Below are 21,099 nucleotides of genomic sequence, written 5' to 3'. Positions count from 1 at the left end.
TTCTCATTCTACAGGACACCTTTCATATTAAAGGTTCAAAGTGTTAATTAACAGATCCCTCAACATCTCTCCATTAGTCAGCATTTTTAGGCTTTGAAAGGAATTTTATCCCTCAGATTAAATTCTGTATCAACTTAATTCATATCCTCAAAACAGTGCAACTCCTCACCTGCTCTGGGTGCCTGATATCACCTGAAATATGAAAGCATAGGATATAAAATTTACTAAACAAACCAAATTACCAAGCTGCAAAGACTGGCTACGTAGATACCTCTGCTTGTTTGTTCACAGATGATGGGCAAGAAGTTTCATAGATCAGGGATTCTCAAAAATCATGAAGAGTCACCCTGGGGTCTTGTTAAAATACAGAGTGATGTGGCAAGGCTGTGTGAGACCTGAGATTCCCCAGATATACTGGGGACCACAAAGTCAGTCTTCCAGCTCTCCTTTGTCATTGAGAAGGGCTCACCCTGTTTGGAGGGGTCAGGACTCTGAACCAATATGCTAGTACACAGTATTGCCACGACAACCTTAATGAATAAAAGGGCCCTACTCTTGGACAAGCTACTCTTTCAGTTGTACATGATCCCTTTCCACTGCTCCCTAATTTTATCAAGTTGTTTTAAATCACTCTCAACCATCCATTAAACTCCTGGTCCCTGGACTTGCTGACCAGATCTGCAGCAATTCGGTGAAAATATCTATATCCACCTGACAAGGGATGAGCAGTGAGGAAGAAAACAGGGTTGGTTGGAACAGAGCAATTTAAATACCAACAGCAGTTCTTACCTACAGTGTATCTTCAGTCTGTACTCAATCCGGAAACTGTTTTGAGAACATGCAGATCTAACTACATTGCAGTACTGGGCAGGAACATTGTGATACGGAAGTGATAAGCTGCAAAGCCCATTGACTGCTATAACAAAATACGAATTTTACCAATCTTTGGAGTGGAAGTTTGTTTATTCTTGGCCTCCTCCTGTCTCCCATTATAATTTTAGCAATTAATTCAAGGTAATGCAGATGCTAGAATCAAACATTAATGAAGTGGTGGTATTTAATGACTTTTTTGTGCAAAACTGAAGTCTCAGAAGCCAGTGTGACTTCCTCTAGTACCAAATGAAAAGTTTTCAGTTTTGAAAGTGAATTCTCCTGGGGTGTATGGACCCAGATTAGAAAAGTAGTTCTGTCCTGATCACAGCAAAACATACACTCTCTCCACTTTACTCCCACTAAATCCTAAATATGTTCTGACTTCAATCTTGGATGGTTCTTTTTCCCGGCACCTGATTAACATACATCTCACCAGAGACTACAATAAACAAACAAACAAAAAACTAAGAAGGATGATGGAGTTTACAACAGCCTTATGTGGTGACTAAAAAGAATCCTATAAACTTAATCAAAGACTTACACATATAATTTTAATTTCTAAAAATTCAGATGTGTCTAAAGTTGATACTATCATCTATTTTAAGAAAAGACAAGAAGAGACTCTAAATGAAGTAGAGTCCCTCCTCCTCCCTGCTGTCTGCTTGGCCTGGGCTCTGTCCTACTAGTTCTTAGACCAGAATCTCTAGCGCGAGACAGAGTGGATACCAGAGCTTCTTCAATAGGTTCCTGGAGTCCAAATACACCAAAGCATTGTCTGTAGACAGACATGGTAATGTCTAGTCCACGACAAATTTTTTAAAATTTAAGAAAAGACTTGTGTGACTAATTAATTAAATATAAGGATTTTACAGTGTTAATTCATTGTGGTTCTTCCCCAGATTTTGTATTTGCTTAATTAATGGCTCGTTAGAATATGAATGCTGCCAAGCTTTTGATGTTAAAAAATGCTTGCTTGCAAGGGTGGAAGAAATTTCTGGGGCATGAAAATTCTCTATGTCATGATAATGGATACACAGATAATGATGATACAGGTGTATTATGAATAAAAATTCATCAAGCCATATACACTTAAGATTTGTGCATTTTATTGCATATTAATTATGCCTTAATACAAAAGACATAATTAGTCTTCTTACTCTGAAAATCTGGGAATCATTATCTCCCAAAGCCAGGCCATAATGAAAATTTTTTCATCTGTGGCCAATGGAAAAAACAGAAATATTATAATAAATTTTTCACAAAGCTAAATTTATTTATCTTAAAGGAACAGCCTTTATTCTGAGACTACTTTCAACTTTTTGGTGTCATTTATTCTGAGTACTAGTTTTACTCATTATGGTACTACAGCAGTATTTCTTTAAGAGAGAAGAGTAATAATAAATGATAACTGTTTCTTTTGTAATTTTGTAGTGTAGCTTAAATTCTTGGCAAAATCAAAGGCTGATAGTTTACTTTTTTTTCTTTTTGAGACAAGGTCGTGCTAGTTCAGGTTGGCCTGGAACTCACTACATAGCCCAGGCTGGCTGTAATACATTGCTGCTTTCTTTACTATCCCAGGCAGCCAACTCTTGTCCTCTGCCAACCTGCCTCTCCCCACTCTGCAGTGCCCCAAGAAGGTGGCTCCCTCTCACCTGGAGGGCTTGGGCAGTTCTCTCTGCCTAAGCATCCAAATGTCCTCACAGAGCCTTTGTAAAGTCTCTAAACAGAGGATCTATAACTCCTGAGGTTGCCAGTGCGGCACATACCCAGGAAAATACTGTTATAAAATATCGCATTTCAGGGGAAGCACAGCAGAGGCCACGCTGTGGCTGGGGATTCTACACCCTAACTTCAGAACAAGAATCTAATAAGTGCTAAATTTAACAAAAGAAAAGCCACCACCAGAATCCCCACAGACACACACCAGCCCCTTCCACTGCCAACACCATGATGGTCCACCTCTCTCTGATCAAGGTCACAACATTAAGGCAGTCTTTTTTTTTCCCCTGAAGGAGGATCTTTGACAAAGTGTTAGGAAACTGGGTTACCTGTAAAACCCCTTAAGGTTCACTCTGTCCTTTACCAGGTCAGCTGACTGAACGATAATAATATTCCTCAATGCTCTTCCTGCACAAGAAGAATTCTCTCCATAAATCTAAACAGAAAAGACAGACATGCACTGTAAATGTAGAATGATAACATGACAATTTGTAAGCTCCTAATGGCATGCTATATGCAAAAAATCATTACTAAATCCTTAAGCTTGAGGGGCATTTTAGCCCGTGTAAGTACAGATCTATAATTACCTTATTTTATTTTGGTACTGGTACACTTATGCTATTAAGCTATAATAATTGTTTTCCAAATGCTAAAGTGCTTTACTTAACTATAATTATAAATAATCTTTTAAAACACAAAGTTTTCAATGTAAAATATTGACCGGTTTAAAAATACAGTGTTTCTATCGCTGTAGCAAATTGAAGAGTGTATTTTTTATTATATACCAATTCTGCCATATTGATAATTCATTCACATAAGGGGCTTGGGGAAGATGAAAATAATTTTTCCCTCTTTAGTGAACATCTTGAACCATGACACATGTGACAGCAGGCTGATTTGCTCTAAAGCTTCACTTAACGGCTGAGCTCAGAGTTAATTCTAAGTCATTTAGTTTCATCGATAGTACTTTACAATTTCATCTATCAGATAAAAAGTTCATTAAACTTCTTTTTTTAATCTTCTAATTCTCCCATATGAGTCTCTTGATTCTTGGAGGATGAAGTAGTGTACTCATTAGTTCTAGAGAAGTTTAGGTCCTTCTGTGTAAAACTACCTCCTTCTAATTGCATCTTCCTCCAAAGCACAATGATGTCACATAAGGGAAGGAGGCTAAATGAAAATGAACAGCCTTCAAAGGATAAACACTTGTAAAAAGTAATATATATTGGGTTGTTTTGATTTGTTTTGCAGTGCTGGGATTTGAACCCAGGGCCCCCTGCATGCTAGGCAAGTGCTCTACCTTTGGGCTACTCCCCCAGTTCTTGGCCATCTTTACTCAGAGCAAACACTGATAATATATTATGATTTGATAGGTAACACGTCAACCCCATCTTTATACTTTCTTAATTGTCCTGATTTTGTCACCTAAATATAACACGATGAGAAAGTGAAAAGGGCAGAAAATGATTTATGTTTAGCATGTTAAAACCTTTTTTTCTTCAGCAACTGTACCTTAGACAAAGGACTACTACCTAGAATAGATAAAGAACTGAAAAAAATCAGACCTCCCAAATTTAAAGACCCAATTCAAAAATGGGCATCCGAAATGAACATTTTTCAGACAAAGAAGTAAAAGCAGCAAGTAAATATATGAAAAAATGTTCAACATCACTGATCATTCGAGAGATGCAGATGAAAACAATGCTGAGATTCCACCTCACCCCAGAAAGAATAGCTGCTATCAAGAAATCAACCAATAACAAATGCCGACAGGGGTGTGGGGAGAAAGGAACCCTTCTCCATTGTTGGTGGGAGTGCAGACTGGTGCAACCACTGTGGAAATCAGCATGGAGGTAACTCAAAGAACTAGGATTAGAGGTCCCATTCAACCCAGCTATCCCCCTGGTGGGTATTTTCCCAAAAGAATTAAAAGAATCATACCACAGCGGTATATGTCCACCTATGTTTATAGAGACACAGTTTGTAATAGCTAAAGCTTGGAAACAGTCCAAGTGCCCATCAACTGGAAACTGGATAAAGAAGATGTGATTTTTTTAATGAAATGGAGTACTACTCAGGCATAAAGAATGAGAAACTAGAGACATTTATAGCTAAATGGATGCATATTGAGGCCATCCTCTTAAGTGAAATAAATAGGACACACGTGTAAATACCAAATAGTTTCTCTAGTGTGAGAAACTGAAAGTGTGATCAAGGATATACACAAATGAAATTGCCTAATAACATATTTCTCAGATTGTGTTTCCATTGCGTGTCATATGACTGTATCAAATTTAAATTAGGGAGAAGTTTGGCTCATGTGTAGTCTGCTAACTAACTGGAATTTTTTTCCAGACCACTATTTGTTCAATGTTGGTTTTGGGGATCTTTCTGAAACAAATCACATCCTCTGGTGTCCTGCTGGTCCTTGAGATGCTTTTTTAAGTTATATGGAAAAATGTTTAAGTGCTTTTCAGTTTTGTTTTGGTTGAGTTCTACTGTATTTGAATATTATTGTAGTTTTTTTCCCCTTGCATTGTTCTTCTTTGAATGGTTTTAATTTTTGTATGTGTGTGTGTTTGATAATAAAGTTATTTTTTAAAAATCTTTTTTTTTTTAATCAAAGGTTGAACAAGCCAGAGATGACAAAGTATTACAAGGAAAGAGGTGTGAGGCAGCTGGCACCTGGCTAGTCCTAAAATCCTTCACGATCACTCAGTCATTCAAGAGGCATTTGATGAGCAGTTGCCACATGCTAGATCTTTTCCAGATGCTGGGGATACAGTGGGGAACATCATAAGAATGTCCTTGCCTTCAGAAATCTCAGTCTCCTGCTATGCTAAAGAACATAAATGTCTGTTGATTGATTTTTTTACTCCAATCCAATGTAGACGCTCATGTGTTCTCATCAGTGAGCACACGGGACAATTCTCTAATAGACAACTATAAATATACATCTCCTCTTACACAAAGTTTTCAGTGTAAGCTATCTGCTATTTGTAAAATATGGTGTTTCTATCAATAAGGAAAACTGAATAAAGTATTACATATTTACTCTGCCATACTGACAACATACTCATGTAAAGGACGTGGAAAATGAGAAAATATCTATTTTTTCATATCTCATGAACATCTTGAATGATGACACAATGATCAAAACATCCCAAACATCTTGGTTGTGTCATCCCTGGTAGGTGACATTGGAGCATTCCTATGAAGCCCCATAAGGTCAGGAGCAGAGGGAACAACTATAGCTTGAGAATTCTGCGCCAGGATTTGTTAGAGACAGACAAAAAAAATATATATATATATGAGAGAGAATGAGAATGAATCATACCTGGGAAGAAGTATGTTCAAGGTATGGATTGGAAATTCTTCTTGACAGAGTCTATTAAAAAAAAAAAGGAAATTAGAATCAATCAGAAACCTTTGTCCCTAAGAGCAAACACAGGCATCAGTAGCAGGCCCCAAAGTGCTCATGCTGAAAACCGAGTTTGACTCTCATGCCATGGGCTGTACACATTAGCCTCCTCCTCATTGAGCGCAACTATCTGGTCGACATTCATGCGGCAGGACAGGGGATTCCATCTGAACAGCTCGCAACCTAGAGAGCGCAACCAATGAAAAACCACAATGCAAAGACTGGGATTTGGTGCTTGAAACTTTATTCTTAACATGATTTAGATTCCATTTCTCCTTTCCTTTGCCACTTTCACCACTCTTACTCAGGCATTAAGGCGCCGCTATCTACCTCAACTTGTAGTATTCTCTCTCCAGCTTCCTACTAGGCTTCTCCAACTGAGCAAGATCTATTCATTAGAAGAGTCTGTCACTCATATCCTTGCCTTGGGTCACACCATTCCCCATGCTCAAACCCTTATCTTCCTTGACACTTCCCTGAATGCCACTCAGAGCCCACATTTGTGGAGTCACCTCCTGGGTGAAGTTCCTACCACAAAGGTTTGTTACTGTTTGGAGCTACTGATTTTGCTGTTATTCTTGTGGCAGTCCCTAAATGCCCTGTATTGCGGCCATTTTTCCATGTGTGCATTCACCTGAAGGAATCCATACATTCCTTCAGTGAGTGCTGGTACCTTCTATTGCTTTGCTTTCACAGCATGTCGTGCACAACCCTGTATAGAGATATTTATTTTTCTATTGATTTATTTAATACATTCCCTTATTGAAATACTGAGCAACTTAAAACTTGCATATGCACTAGGCTGATAATATGAAGATCGATCATCATAATAAATTATTTTTCCCCTAACAGGAAGAGTTTTAAAAATCAATATGGTAGACTAGAATCAACAATCTTTATTACTGATCTAAATGCCAAAATCCACTAAATCCACTAAAACAAACAACAGCCTCCCCCAAAAGTAAATACTTCACATGATCTAGTTCAAGAGAAAGCTATTAGATAGAAACAAATTCTAAGAAACTGGGCAGAGGCATTTTCACAAAAGAAAACAAACTACTTGTCTTTCTCTCCTCTGCCACCCTAAATCTACTATCTGCACACTAGTGTTACACTCACACAGTCCCACTTAGCAGAAACTTCCCCCTTGGAAGGCTTGTTTCAAAAGACTGGTAAAGTGAGTAGATAAAGCAATGAATAGATAACACTGTTAGATAAGCTACTAGCCCCCAGGGAATGGGCGAGAGCAAAATAGTAAGAACTGTCTTTTATGGGACACAATTCCTGGATTTGTTGTCAGACTCCATGAAGCCCTCTCTTCACTGGCCCCAGGGGGATGCGCTTTTCATTAACACTTTAGAATAGCAGTTCTCAAACGTGTCCCTCAGCTCAGAGGAAGCCACAGAGCTCTTTGTGGATCTCAGTAAAGTACTGACCTGTTCAACTTAAAACAACTCTCCTAACTCTGTACTTCTGTAGAGACCACTTTGAGTATTGACCAAAAATAGCAAGGACCATAGATTTAAGGAAAAAAAATAACAGGGATTATCCCATCCAGCATCTCATTTTTAACAAGTACTGGGAAAGAACTGTTATTTAATTTCAGAAGAGGAGCACCAAGGACCAAGACTGCTGCTCTAAACTACCTCCAGGGTTGCTGTCCAGCATTTACCTGCAAGAGCACCACAAGGACACCCTAGAAAAATGCACCCTCCCCTCCCGTTAACATTCTTTCCTTCACATACTATCATTCAGCTGTTTTCAGCCCATCACTGAACACCCTGGTTTTCCCCTCTCAGGAGTCCAAGGCTGTGTCTCACCACTCCTGTAGCAATTTGCTTTCTACTCATTTTATGTTTATGAAGCACTCACTGAGCTCCTGGTCAGGCACTGTGGGAACTTCCAGAAACAGACACAAGACCAAGAAATCACCCCTAATTTACAGAACTCCTTTATTACAAAACACAGAATTTACTTTAAACCCATAAATTATTTCTTCCCCCTGATGGTCTTACCAATTTGCCCAATAATGTCAGACGGCTGGTCTATCAAAGCCAGGCGTCCTCTCCTGAAAGGCTCACCATAGTATCTCACGACAACAATCCACAGACAAGGCGATAATTCCTTTTTTCTCTTTATTTTCAACTGCTCAGAACTACTTAATGTGGATGCATTGTTTCTTTCATGGAAGATATATACATCCCAAAGAGAAGAATACTAACAACACGAGTGGAAACAGATTTTAATTCAAACATTTTTTTCCTGTCCATTTTAGTGAACTATGAAAAATGATTCTCCAAATGATTCCAGGCAAACCTCATATTTTACACATTAAAAGACAGCAATCCTTTAATATTCACAAATGAACTTCCAGAAAAATTAGTGGCATAACTCAAAAGGAGAATTGATTAGCAACCATATATTACCTTTTTTTTTTAAGTTGGGTGTCCCTTAAAATTAAACTATAATAGTCCATGAAGCTAGGTCTGAACCAACCATGGAACTCATTCCAGAGTTGCTAAAAATATTTTGCTGAAGGACATAACGGACGTAAGGCACATGTTTCACCAGCTCTTAAAGGAGCTGCCTTATTATTACCCTTAGTTACTTATGTTACTAAGAAGCGGGAAAAATAAGGGAGAAAGACTTAATCATTCCAACTGCTACTGAAGTGTAACATACCCTGCTACTAACATGAACCAACAATGCCAGGCTTATCAATAATGCGAGAATTTGTTTCATGATACAACTTTTTGTCACCTTCAGCCACTGTCCCTTCTCCCATTCTGGGTGATCAAGTAGAATATGAAGATGAAATGGTAGAATAAGTATACCTGAATGTCTTACAATCTTAGGAATCTGAAAAGCTTCATAAGTAACTGGTGGGCACATATGTTAAGAGATTACAGAATAAAACAGTAAATGCGGTGATCTATTAGGATGTGTAGCAGATTTCTAAGACTGTGGGTCCTTTTGAAGCCCCAGGATAAACTTACATCTCCACCAAAGATTGATCAAGATTAAAAGGACAGAATCCCAGCCAGTTTGTAGGCCTGAGAATTACAAGGTGATCATGAGTTCAGTGTTATGAAAATCGGCAAGCAGAGCCAGCTGCGGAGGTAGAAGGGCAAGGAACCAAACTCTGTGTGAACTCTGGTTGCAATCTGGACTCACAACCATTTCCTTAGGGATCCAAGGGACATTCCCACAATCCGCCACAGCCACCAAGAGCATTTGTAATAACATGTCAACATAACACGGCCACACCAAAGTCAACAATGTACTGGAAATTATACAATATCCATTTCCCTGAGACACATTACGAAAGTAGAATGAAAGGAAGGTAGGTGACAGAAAGGCTTATCGAGCAACTCCTTGTCTTAAGCACCTCTCCATGTTAGTAATTGCACCCATCTATCCCTATGTTTACAGACAAGTGGCCAGAGGTTCAGAGAAATGAAGTGTTTTAATAAAAAAGTCCCAGGACCTGAAAGTTAGAGAGAGGACCAAGACAAAAGTGACTTGATTCCAAAGTCACCTTCTATTTCAACATGCTACATGTTAGTAAATAATAGTAACTAAGTTTCTGCTATGTGCCAGAGACTATACTAAGTATTTTTTATGCATTGTTATCACTTATCCTTGAAAAACTGTGAGGTAGGTGTTATCAGTAATTTTATTTTGCAGATGACTAAACCAGACTCAAAGAGGTTTAAAAATTTGCCCAGTGTACAGCCTGCACCTGTCTTCAGCTGCTGCTCCATACATGTATATTTTAACATAGAACATGATGATTTAAGAGCAATATGACAAACAAGTACATCTAACTTCATTAAGAAACCACAAGTAGGACCTGCTAGGTCCAGTAGTTTTCAACCCTGGATGTAAACAGAGCCTGGGAAACTGAAGAGAAACAAGTAACACAGGCCAAAAGGTCCCACCCCAGTCACACTGCACAAGAACCTCTAGGAGTGAGGCCGTGCAGCTGGGTTTAAGTAAAACTGTAAAAATAAATGCCCGAGAAAGAAAATTTGCTCCTCTCCTCCTCCACTTCAGCTGTGGGGCTGGGAGCATCCCTTAATCCTCACCTCCAGTACACATCCTGCCTGCCAAAGGAAGGGAATGCAAGTCATTTACCAACAGCTCTGGTATCTGAGGCTGAGCCTCCAAGTGCCTGTGTGAAACAAAAAGCCTCTGTTCAGCAAATCCCACCCTGAACCTGCTCCTGTCCTGTGTTTTCCCTATACCCCATCCTAGACGTAGCCCTAAGCCAGAGTGTCTTCACGTCTCCACTGAGGCACAGGACCTGCGTGGCTTCTGAAAGTGTATACTCTTTTAATGGCATCTGGAGAATTAAACTTAATTTTGACTTCCTATTATCAAAGGGCTTCATTCTAGTATAAACATGTTTCCTTACTTAAAAGCTAAAGTGGGAAAGGAAAGTGGGTTCTGGGAACACTTACAAACATTTCACAATCTGGTCTGCCTAAAGAGATAAATTATCAAGATCCCCAAGCTTCTGGGAAAACAGACATGATAGGTACATCAGAAACAAACCTCAAAGCTTCATCATTTTGACTTCATTATGTCCTTAGGAAAGTACCTTTTTTTAAGGATGTGTTTTCAAATAAGAGAATAGTTTTGCCTACCAGGGTGGGCTTCCATGGTTAACGGAATTACGAAAAGTCTCTTTACAATTTAGGAATCAAGTAACTAGAGGTTTAGGAAAAGTGGTTAACAAGCTTACCTCTCTACTTGTCATGGAATTCCCTACTTTTATTAACACAAACCCACCTAGTTACAGCTGCACTCCAAGATGGACCCTTCCCACAGCAGCTCAGACTGACCAAAATTGGACACTGTGAGCAGCCAAACAACGAAAGAATTTATTTATAGCTCATAAGATAAATATCCATGAGCCCATACTGATATAAATAAATAACCGAATAAAGCAACAAATAGGGGTTAGGAAGAAAGGACAGCCCTTCCTCACAGAATAACACCAATTACTAAATGCAATCAACTACTAAATGCAACAAAAGGAGGAAAGCAGCAAATCACAATTAGGGAAACATCACAGTAACAAATGTTGCAGACAAGAATCATTGATGGACACTGAAATGAGAGGGGAGGAAAGTATCATGAGATACAAGATATTTGCACAGTGTCAAAGTGTCTCCCATAATACTCAATAAGTACAGAAGAAAGCACACTCACTTTGTAGTGGAGCTTAGCAGACTACCTTAACAAAATGACAAAAAACGATCAGCTATCAGGTGACAAAATGACCATTTGAACTCAGAAAGATACATTTATGACATTTTCATCAAAATGCATACCTGAATTTCATTAGAAAACATCAGCCACTCCAAACTGAGGGACATTCTTTAAAATAACTGGCCTGAGCTCTGCTAAAATTGACCAGTTTATGACAGGCCAAGAGAAACTGGGGAAGTATCTCAGATTGGAAGAGACCAAAGGAAATGATCAACTCCAGGGACCACGTGATCCTGGATGAGAACAATGACCTTAGCAGGCAACTGGCAAGTGCAAGTAAGGTCTGTATTTAAGTTAAGAGTTGTATGGATGCTGGTTTTGACAACTGTACACATGTGTTTCTGTAACAATGTTAACATTTGGGGACGTTCAGTGATGGTTCTGAGAACTTTTCTTGTACTATTTTTGTAAATTTTAAGAATAAAATTATTTCAAAATTAAAAGTTAAAAAAAGCAATGGGCTTCTTCCTCCCACAACCGCAGTTCAAAAAAAATTCTAATATTATTTCCAGATACAGTATTTCTCTCTGTAAATTCTCTGCTTTAGTCAGGTAGGTCATCTGATTTTTGCTAAACAAACCACATGCATTCTCATCTCCACCCAAGCCTTTACCATGACCTCTGCCCTGTGCATTTCTCCACACTTCTATACCCTGCACATTCTTCAGTCCACACAAATGCTGCATGCAGTCCAAACAAGCCCTGAGCCTCCTAACACTTGTCTGTATCTGCCACTCAAACAGAATGCCCCCTGGCCCCACTTGTAGCTCTCTGTCTTCTCTCCACAACCAGCCTCATAAATCCCAGTGAGATTTATGCCCTCTGCAAGCCTAGGAGTTTCTATGCCATGTAGCAGGAGCTGACTGTCCAATGGTGACATTTTTCAAGCGCACAATGTTTGAGAGTTCACTGACTCTCAAGACAATGGATAAAGCATATTACTACTTCAAAATCTACAAATTCCACTGCCACCTCTGCCCTGCCTCAATTAATCCCCACCTTACCTTAAGAGATCAGGCATAGATTGTGCCCAGACAGCTATATATTGAACAATTTAGGTATTTGCTTCAAAGCTTAAAGATTCACTTGAAAAGCAGTTATTTCATCATAGTGAAAAACACTTATTTTGTATGGGGCCTTCAATGGGGGAAAAAGTCCTTTTTTTCATTTCCCACATGACTCATGTGTCAGAAATGAGTAAAAGAAATTAACCCGAGACCAAGGGTGCTACTCAGTGGTAGAGCGCTTGTCTAGAATGTGTGAGGCCTTGGATTGCAGGTCAGCGTAGCTTGGGAGTAGCCTCCTTTCTTTGGCAACTGAAAATGTATTAGTCTTTTAGATATTTCTTGCCTAGGTATACATACATTTTTGATAGCCACAAAGCAGTTAAGTGTGATAATGTAGAATCTTTCGGTGAAAGAAGAAATTACAATGCTAGTCCTATTTTTCTCAATTACTCAAAGAAGACTTACAAACAGTACCAGAAAGGACCTCCTGGATCCCTGGCCCATTCCACGGCCTTCACTCTGTAAGACAGCTGGGACTCTAGATTAGGAGCCCATGGACAAAAGCCACCTGCCAACTGTTTTTGTAAAGAAAGTTTTATTGGAACACAGATGTTATTTGTTTAGATATCAATTCTAGTCGCTTCTCTGCTAAAGTGGCAGAGTAAAGTAGTGCAAAGCCCAAAGTACTCTCTCTAGGCCTTTACAGAAAATGTTTACAGGTCCTGCTCTGAATGATGAAACTTACAGAGCAGGACAAACTTTGTAATCACCCCAGCAATATATTCTAGCACTTGCCAGTTTGTAATAAGAGCTCTTCTTATGTTGAACCAAAATTACTACTGCAGTGTAAGATTATTTCCTCCAAAACTATTTAAGGAACATTTCCATTTTCACTTATGTTACATAAAAGAAATTGGAGCCAAAAATCTTTTTGACCTAAGATTAAAACAAAAAATGGTGGGAGGTGCTAATCAAAATTGTCCTTATAGAAGATAAGCCCTAGGAATACACTGTCTAGCACACTTCAAAATTTGTTGCGATCTTATATATTTTTTTCTTGCTTAAATTCTTTTATTGGTACATTTTAGGTACGCAATATGTTTACATTTATCATCGGGTGCTTGTACCTGCACATGATGTATCTTGGTTCTTATTTTTTCCCAAATGCCTGTGCGCCCTTCCCTATTTACAAAGACTTAGTTTCCATTTTTTCCTTTTCTTGTACTTTTTCCTTTCCCTTCTTTTCTTTCCCCTTCCCCTCCCACTCTCCCTACCCCTTTATACCTTTTCTTCCTATTTCAAATTATCAATTATTTATTTTAGTCATTTTATTCCTTATTTACACTTTCAGTTTCTCACACTGGAGAAACTATTCAGTATTTACACGTGTGTCCTATTTATTTCACTTAAGAGGATGGCCTCAATATGTATCCACTTAGCTATAAATGTCTCTAGTTTCTCGTTCTTTATGGCTGAGTAGTACTCCATTTTATTAAAAAACCCACATCTTCTTTATCCACTTTCTAGTTGATGGGCACTTGGACTGTTTCCAAGCTTTAGCTATTACAAACTGTGCCACTATAAACATGGGTGCACATGTACCGCTGTGGTATGATTCTTTAAATTCTTTTGGGAAGACACCCAGCAGGGGAATAGCTGGGTCAAAGGGGACTTCCAATCCTAGCTCTTTCAGGTATCTCCACACTGATTTCCACAGTGGTTGCACCAGTCTGCACTCCCACCAGCAATGGAGAAGGGTTCCTTTCTCCCCACCCCCACCCCCAGCATTTATTGGTTGATTTCTTGGTAGCAGCCATTCTTTCTGGGGTGAAGTGGAATCCCAGTGTTGTTTTCATCTGCATGAGATCTTATATTCTTATCACAAAAAAATAGAGATGGGAAGAAACTTGTGGAGGTGATGAATGAATTCATGGCACAGATTACAGTAACTGTTTCAAAGGCACAGTCTTCTTTCAAAACTCATCAAGTTGTATACAATATAAGTTGTATACATTAAATATGTACAGCTTTTTGTACATCACTTATAACTCAATAAAATACTTCCAAAATGCAAAAAAAGAGCACTTTCCCTAGTTTGTTTTAAACCTGGAACTTCTAATATATACCATAATCTAGATAAGTCTTGAGTACACAAGACTGATGGTCGGTACCAAACACACAAAAATACCAGCAAGAGTACAATATGTTGCTTTAAACATCTGAAATCTTCCACACAATATTCTCCACCTAGAATGACTTTCTCTCATACATTTAAATTTTCATTTAGTTTATAATAAAATGCATTCATACCCTAAAATCTCCCATTAGAATTTCTTCTATGTGCTTCCAAAGTATTTTAGATTTGGATTTTCCCTAACTCATAAGAATCTTAAAGACAGGGCCTATACCGCACTCTTACATATACATGTCCACAGTGTCTAACATAATGCTTTGCATAAAGTTAATTCTCATTGTTTGCAAAAAAAAAAAAAAAAGTTCAATTCTCTTTTAAAAATGTTTTTAGCTCTGTTCACCTTCCAAAACTTACAGTTCCCTTCTTTGTACTTTACATCTTCTCCTGGGACACATCCTTGCATGGTGGCTAAGGGTAGAGCTCTAGGTTCACACTGCTTGAACTCAAAGCCCATCTGCACCTCTTAAAAGTTGTGTTCTAGGACAAGTTATCTAACTTCTTTATGCTTCTATTTCCATCTCTTGAAATGCGTGAAATAAAATCTGCACATAGCTATAAGGAATAAACAACTTAAAATAGTGATTCTCAAACTGCAGCATGCATCAGAACTTCTTGGAGAACTTACTGAACCAACTGCTAGGTCCCTAGAGTTTTGAGTTCAATGCATTTGGGGTGAAGCCTCATAATATATCTGCATTTCTAGTAAGTTCCTGAAGGGTGCTGATGCTGTGGGTTCTGGAACTACACCTTTAGAACCACTAACTTAAAATTACGTGAAGAATAAAGAATAGGGCCTGGGAAGCAGGTGGTACGTAATGATGCATGTCAACCATCATTACTATGCAGCACTCAGCAAATTTTCTTATTAGTATGTATAGGAATGTGGTCGCCACTGCTCGTCTGTAAGCTTCTCAAAGCACAGGATCATAACTTTGCACTAACATCCCTAGGATGCGGCAGAGTGCCTGTCACAAAGCCAGGTCTATGGAACACTATCAGAATTCTCTGCATACCAAGATAGAAGACTCTCACCCAAGGCCCCTCCTGGTTAGAAGGGAGAATGGGATGCATGAGAAAGAAAATCTGTCTACTGGCAACCTCCCTAAGGGAGTCACATCAAGTATCTTTTGGACATGGACTATTTTATTCACCACCTACTTGATCCATGAGGGTTAGGCCCCATTTCTCATAACTTCAGGGTCTGGAAGAACCAATTTGGAATTATTCAACTGTTGGTAGGTGCTTGGGACCAGGGCTCTTCCTCCACTGGGTACAGAATTTCCATGGGCTTCTGTCAATGGTAACAACTTGCCATCATCATTGTTTATGACTTTAGGTACAGTCAATTTTGATAAATTTTACCTGTATGCTGATAAATGAAATCCTGTAATTCACTCTAAATCTATAATACATCTGGGTTATGACCATGTATGTTCCTTGGGTCTCTCAAGTCTTTTAGTTGATAATTTAGTTTAGAATTCAAAAGGAACAAAATTAAACTTAGCAGACAACAACATCATCTATACAAGTTATAAAATTCTTGACTCGAATATTTCTAGGGTTATAACACAGATCCTCCATAATTTTACAAATAATTTTAGCAGAAGTGTTGTAATCTCACATGCACACTCAATACTAACATAGAAGGTCATTTTTCTAGCTCCCCTAGGGTCATCTAGGGAAGTTAAAACTCCGTTTCTGCTTATCTTGTGCAATTCTGCACAAGATAAAGGATTAAAAGATCATCCTTTTGACAGATAAGAATAGTGTCTCTCATTGGTTAACATGTTACTCTTTGCCACAAGAAGTGGGCCTGTGTCTTTCTTCTTTTTGGCACTAGTCACAGATAAAATTATTAGCTTTGTTGTTCTTATTTCACAAGCCCTGAGTTAGCTGGCACTTGAGTCTTATGGGCTTGTGAAATTTTATCCTAGGTCACAGGACCTTCCTTCCTCTTGTATACATATCTTTTTATAATCTGAAGTTCTTTAAAAGTTTACTTTATAGACACATTGGCCTCTTTCACTTCCCTTTACTTTGCTAGTATATTTGAACAGTAATACTAAAGTGACACTAATACAGTAATACTACAGTAACAAAGTAATACTAATTTCATTCACCTTTTGTGTTGTATTTCCTTTTAATGCTTCCAGCTATGACACCCTATCACTTCTCTACTTGTTGAAATCAGATTCCAAAGTGAAGTGATCATAACAGGGTCACTTTTTGTGACCCTGCTCTCTAGGATGGAAGGAGGCTAAACAGTATTGTTTTGCTTTTATGCTGATGACTTTCTTGCCCTGACTATAGATATTCCTTGACTTATGATAGGTTTATGCCCTGATAAACTCATCACTAAGTCAAATGTGCACTCATTGCACCTATCTATCCATCATCCTAGCTCAGCAACACAGCACACTGAGGAGAGCTGGTTGTTTCCCCTCACGAGTTCTTGGCCGAATGGAAGCTGAGGTTTGGTGCACCTGCCCAGCCTCTCAAGAAAGGACTGCACCACATAAAGGCTAGCCCACAAATAGATCCAAATTCAAAGTACGGTTTCTACTGAATGAATACAGCTTTGAAGCCATCATAAAGTATAAAATAATGTGAAGATTAACAATAGTAAGTTGGAGATCATCTGTATAGTCTTACCCTTCCCAACTTAATGACACAGTTTAGATTTTCTTCAGCTGCCACTGAACCACTTTCTTTCTTGTCTATTCACCATATTATTTCTTCTGGCCTGTCCAGGGAGCCTTTATTTTCTCCAAGTCACCAGAGAATATTTTATCAAACTGTTTCCTCCTCCCCGCAACTTTCTACTCTGGCACAAAGTTTCATTACAGTGCTAGGAAATATCACCGGGATCCCTTCAACTGGAGCATATGAGGTGTGACTGAAACATACACTGAATGTATAACCTTTAGAAACTTATTATAATAAAAGACACAGTGCCATTAATCCCCCACAAAATATATTTCCTTGTTTTGAACACACTTATTCCATCATTCTTGCCACTTTCTGAAGCAGATCTGGCAGGTTCATGTCTTTAGTCGAACTGTTGTGGCTGTCTACACATCCTGAACAGATTCAAAATGTTTACCTTTCATGGTCATTTTGCCTTGGGGGAAAACCCAGATGTCACACAGTGCCAGATCTGGTGACTAAAGTGTATGGGGGCATGGTAAGGTTTTTATGAGCCTGCCTTTCTGTTGGATGGCACTCAGCAGCAGCATTCATTGTATTTTTGATCACATCTCATAAAGATGCAAAAGAGCACTTCCAGAATGGCTTCCGCGTGATGGGATAAATGTGTTTGAGGCATGGAGGGATATTTTGAGGTGGATTAATGGCAATGTGTCTTTCACTGTAATTTTAAAGCTTTAAACAAACAACACATATTCTGGTCACCCCTTATACCTCAGCATAGGGCACTCAGACTTTCTGGAAACTCCAGCCCTCGGCTTCCCCCAGGAAGCTTGCTTCCATGGGAGCATCAGCAACTGCAGATGTGCTCCTCCTGTCCACCAGGGCCTCCCAAGGAGCCTCCTGGGATGCTATGAAAGCCAAGTGACAAATATTGCCTTCCTCTGGCTCATGTTAGCTCATCTCTAAGTGACAGTGATCAGCAGTCACCTGCAGTACAGCCTTCCTCCAAGTGCAGTGTGTGGGCAGGAGCATCAGCCTCACCTGGTGCTTCCTGCAGAGCCACACAGGCTCTCAGGGGGCACCAGGCAGAAGATGACTTCGAATGCGTGCCCCGGGTGACACACATCACAGTGAAGGCTGAGGCACTCTGATCCACTCCAGCTGGATATTAAGCACTGGTTCCTGTTTCAAGTTTTTCTAAATTCAAACTCCCCTATATATATCAATAGAGACCCTCCTAAAAAGGATTACAATACGAGGAAAGTGAGTTTTGAAGATGTTGCTTATTCTAGTCTCCCTCCTTAAAGCTGAGAAATGCACATTACATATTACAGGTGTCAAAGAATCTCTATAGTAAATAAATCTGTTTAATCTAACATTTCTCAAACACATCTAACAAATCTGTAAATCTTATTTATTTATTTATTTAGATAAGCATCCATTACCACCTCAAACCACATTTACTGGTGTTAACAGAAAACAATGAATTAAAAAGGTGTCTCAGTGTTGAATTACCTCTATTTGACAATTGCAAAATACTACTTCTCCAAACCTCTCCTACTGACCTGTTTCCTGATGACTTGTCAATATACATATTAATTGAGTTTAGATGTGAAATTGTCTCCTATTTTCTCAGTTGGAGAAGTCATACAAAACCAGGCCCAAAAAATAGGACATTGTAGAACCAAGAGGAACAATGGGGACAGGGACCAACACCAGAGCTATCAAATCCTCTGGCTCACTCTTTCTGGACTACTTTGACTCCTCTCTTTACTTGTTTCCACCAAGGGCAAAGCTACAATCTGATCCCAATTTGTATGTATTTGATATATGGTTTTAAATCAAATGTATTTTGTGTTCACTGCACTTGAAGCATAATTACTATGAGAGGTACTTCATAAGGGGTTCTATTTTTAGAACTGAGTTTTCCCTTGTAATCAAATGTCATACTGAACATTTACAAATGTACTCTTGCTTTCTGTTTGTATAAAATTCAGTAACAAAATAATTTCTTCTCTGACATTATTCAGCTCAGCTAGAGTAAAACACAACTCTAATGTTCTAAAAGGCACCCTTCTGAATGTTAACACTGGTGGATAATCTGTTCCCAGATGGAAGATCTGAAGTCAATAAAGTAGCCTACATTCCAAGAGTAGAGGAGTGGGGAATCAGTCAGCACAATGTGCAAGAGCTGTAGAAGAGACCTTTTGGTAGGGTATGTGTAGTACTTCAAAGGGCTTTACAACCCAGTTATTCCAAAGCACTACACTCCCTTTTTGCCCCTGACGCCCATTGCTCCTCCCTTCCTGCACCCTAGTCTGGGAACATGAGAAAACATTATGCAGTTATTACAAATATGTTAAAGAGTTTATAACTGTGGAAATATTTTGGTGAAAATGAAAAACAAAAGTAAAATTGGAGAGTATAAAATACTCTATCTTAAAATAGAAAAGAATATAGCAAAATGCTAATATAATGGGGCTTTGTGTGACAGACTACTGTTTCTTTTCTTACAAATTTCTTACACTAAGTATATTACCTTTATAACCAGGAATAAAAACCTATAATGCAAGATAAAAATCTCAATTCCGGCCACCTTCTCACCTCTACCCTATGAAGCAAAGTTCACAGACGATAACAGCAATTCTTTATACTGTACGTAAAAGATGAAGAACAGGTCTACAGTCAGGAAGAAATTTAAACCTAAGCGAGCTCTAATATGAGTGTATTTATAGATGGGGATAATGACATACACCTCTAAGTGAAGAGAAGAGACAACAGGACAAGACTGAAGATGCTTGAAGGATGTGCTCCCTCATTCCCCCTTCTGCTCAGCGATGGCCACGTGGCCATTCTGCCTGCTCTGAGTAGACTAGACCTTGGACACAGGAAGGGGAGCACTGTGTGAAAGGAAGGGAGAAGGGCCTGAGAGCCTATGGTGGGGAGAGCTCAACCAGCAGAACAAGAAGAGATGGGACAGCACTTGCATTCCTAAGTGGCCCTCCACAGGTAGAGGACACAAAGTTCCTGTTCTAATAACCTCAGTGCCCAGAAATTTAGCTTTGTTGCCAATGTCTGAAGTGGTTAGCATCACTTTCTCCTGCCATTGACCTGTGAACAGTCAGATCTCACATGGAAAGAAAACAACTCAAAAAGTGAGCACCCCAAAATTGTTATCAATAATTTGACTTTTTTGATTCCTAGCATGTGAATTTTTTTTCCCCCATTAAGTTTATTAGTACATTTTCGGTATACAATACAGTTATATTCATCATTGGGATCTTGTACCATTACATGAGTATCTTGGTTCTTTTTTTTTTCCCCCTTCCCTTGCCCTCCCTTCACCCCCTCCACCCTTCCCTATTTGCAAAGACTTTGTTTCCATTCTTTTTCCTTTTCTCATATTTTTTCTTTTCCCTTTTTTCCTTTCCCCTACCCCTCCCACTTCCCCTGCTCTTTTAGACCTTTTCTTCCTGTTACACAATATCAATTATACATTTTTTAAATTACAATATCAAGATGTAGGAGACATTACCACAGATTTTACAGAATTTAAAAGGATATAGAAAGCATATTACAAAAATTTTTTTTGAAATAAATTTGACAACTTCTAAGAAGTACCTTGGAAGACAAATCAATGAAACTAACTCTGGAGGAAATATAAAATTTGAATAGCACCTATTAAAGAAAGTATATTCCTAGCTTGAAAACTTACCTATATGACAACAGCAGGCTCATAAACACTTTAACTGATAAATTATATCAAACAATTAAAGCAGAAAAAAGAAGGAACACTTCTCTCCTCATTTTAGGAACTCAACATTGTGCTAATCCTAAAACTGGATAAAGACAATAGAAGAAAAAAGTATGAACATAGATAGAAATTTGTTTAACAAAACAAACTATTGGAAGTCAGATCTGGCAGGATGTAGAAAGTGGTTTTGTTATAGGGATGGCAG

General features: G+C 38.7%; 1 protein-coding gene across 2 annotated transcripts in view; it reads right to left on the bottom strand.

The window, feature by feature from the left end:
- The window catches only part of Rapgef5 (Rap guanine nucleotide exchange factor 5), a 226,458-nt gene that overhangs the window by 180,788 nt on the left and 24,571 nt on the right, over positions 1–21,099 (bottom strand). For both annotated transcript variants that reach the window (XM_013070290.3, XM_021254134.2), the window contains exons 2-3: positions 5,930–5,980; positions 2,922–3,028 (exon numbers count right to left, since the gene is read on the bottom strand). In XM_013070290.3, coding sequence (XP_012925744.2) covers positions 2,922–3,028; positions 5,930–5,980 — 158 coding nt within the window. The remainder of the gene's footprint in view (positions 1–2,921; positions 3,029–5,929; positions 5,981–21,099) is intronic.

The sequence above is a fragment of the Heterocephalus glaber genome, unplaced genomic scaffold (genome assembly GCF_053883595.1).
Source record: "Heterocephalus glaber isolate CG9 unplaced genomic scaffold, H.glaber_assembly_v1.0 deba00000676, whole genome shotgun sequence".
NCBI classification, from domain to species: Eukaryota; Metazoa; Chordata; class Mammalia; order Rodentia; family Bathyergidae; genus Heterocephalus; species Heterocephalus glaber.
The sequence above is the reverse complement of the archived record's forward strand: the minus strand, read 5'-3'. Positions and strand labels throughout refer to the sequence as shown.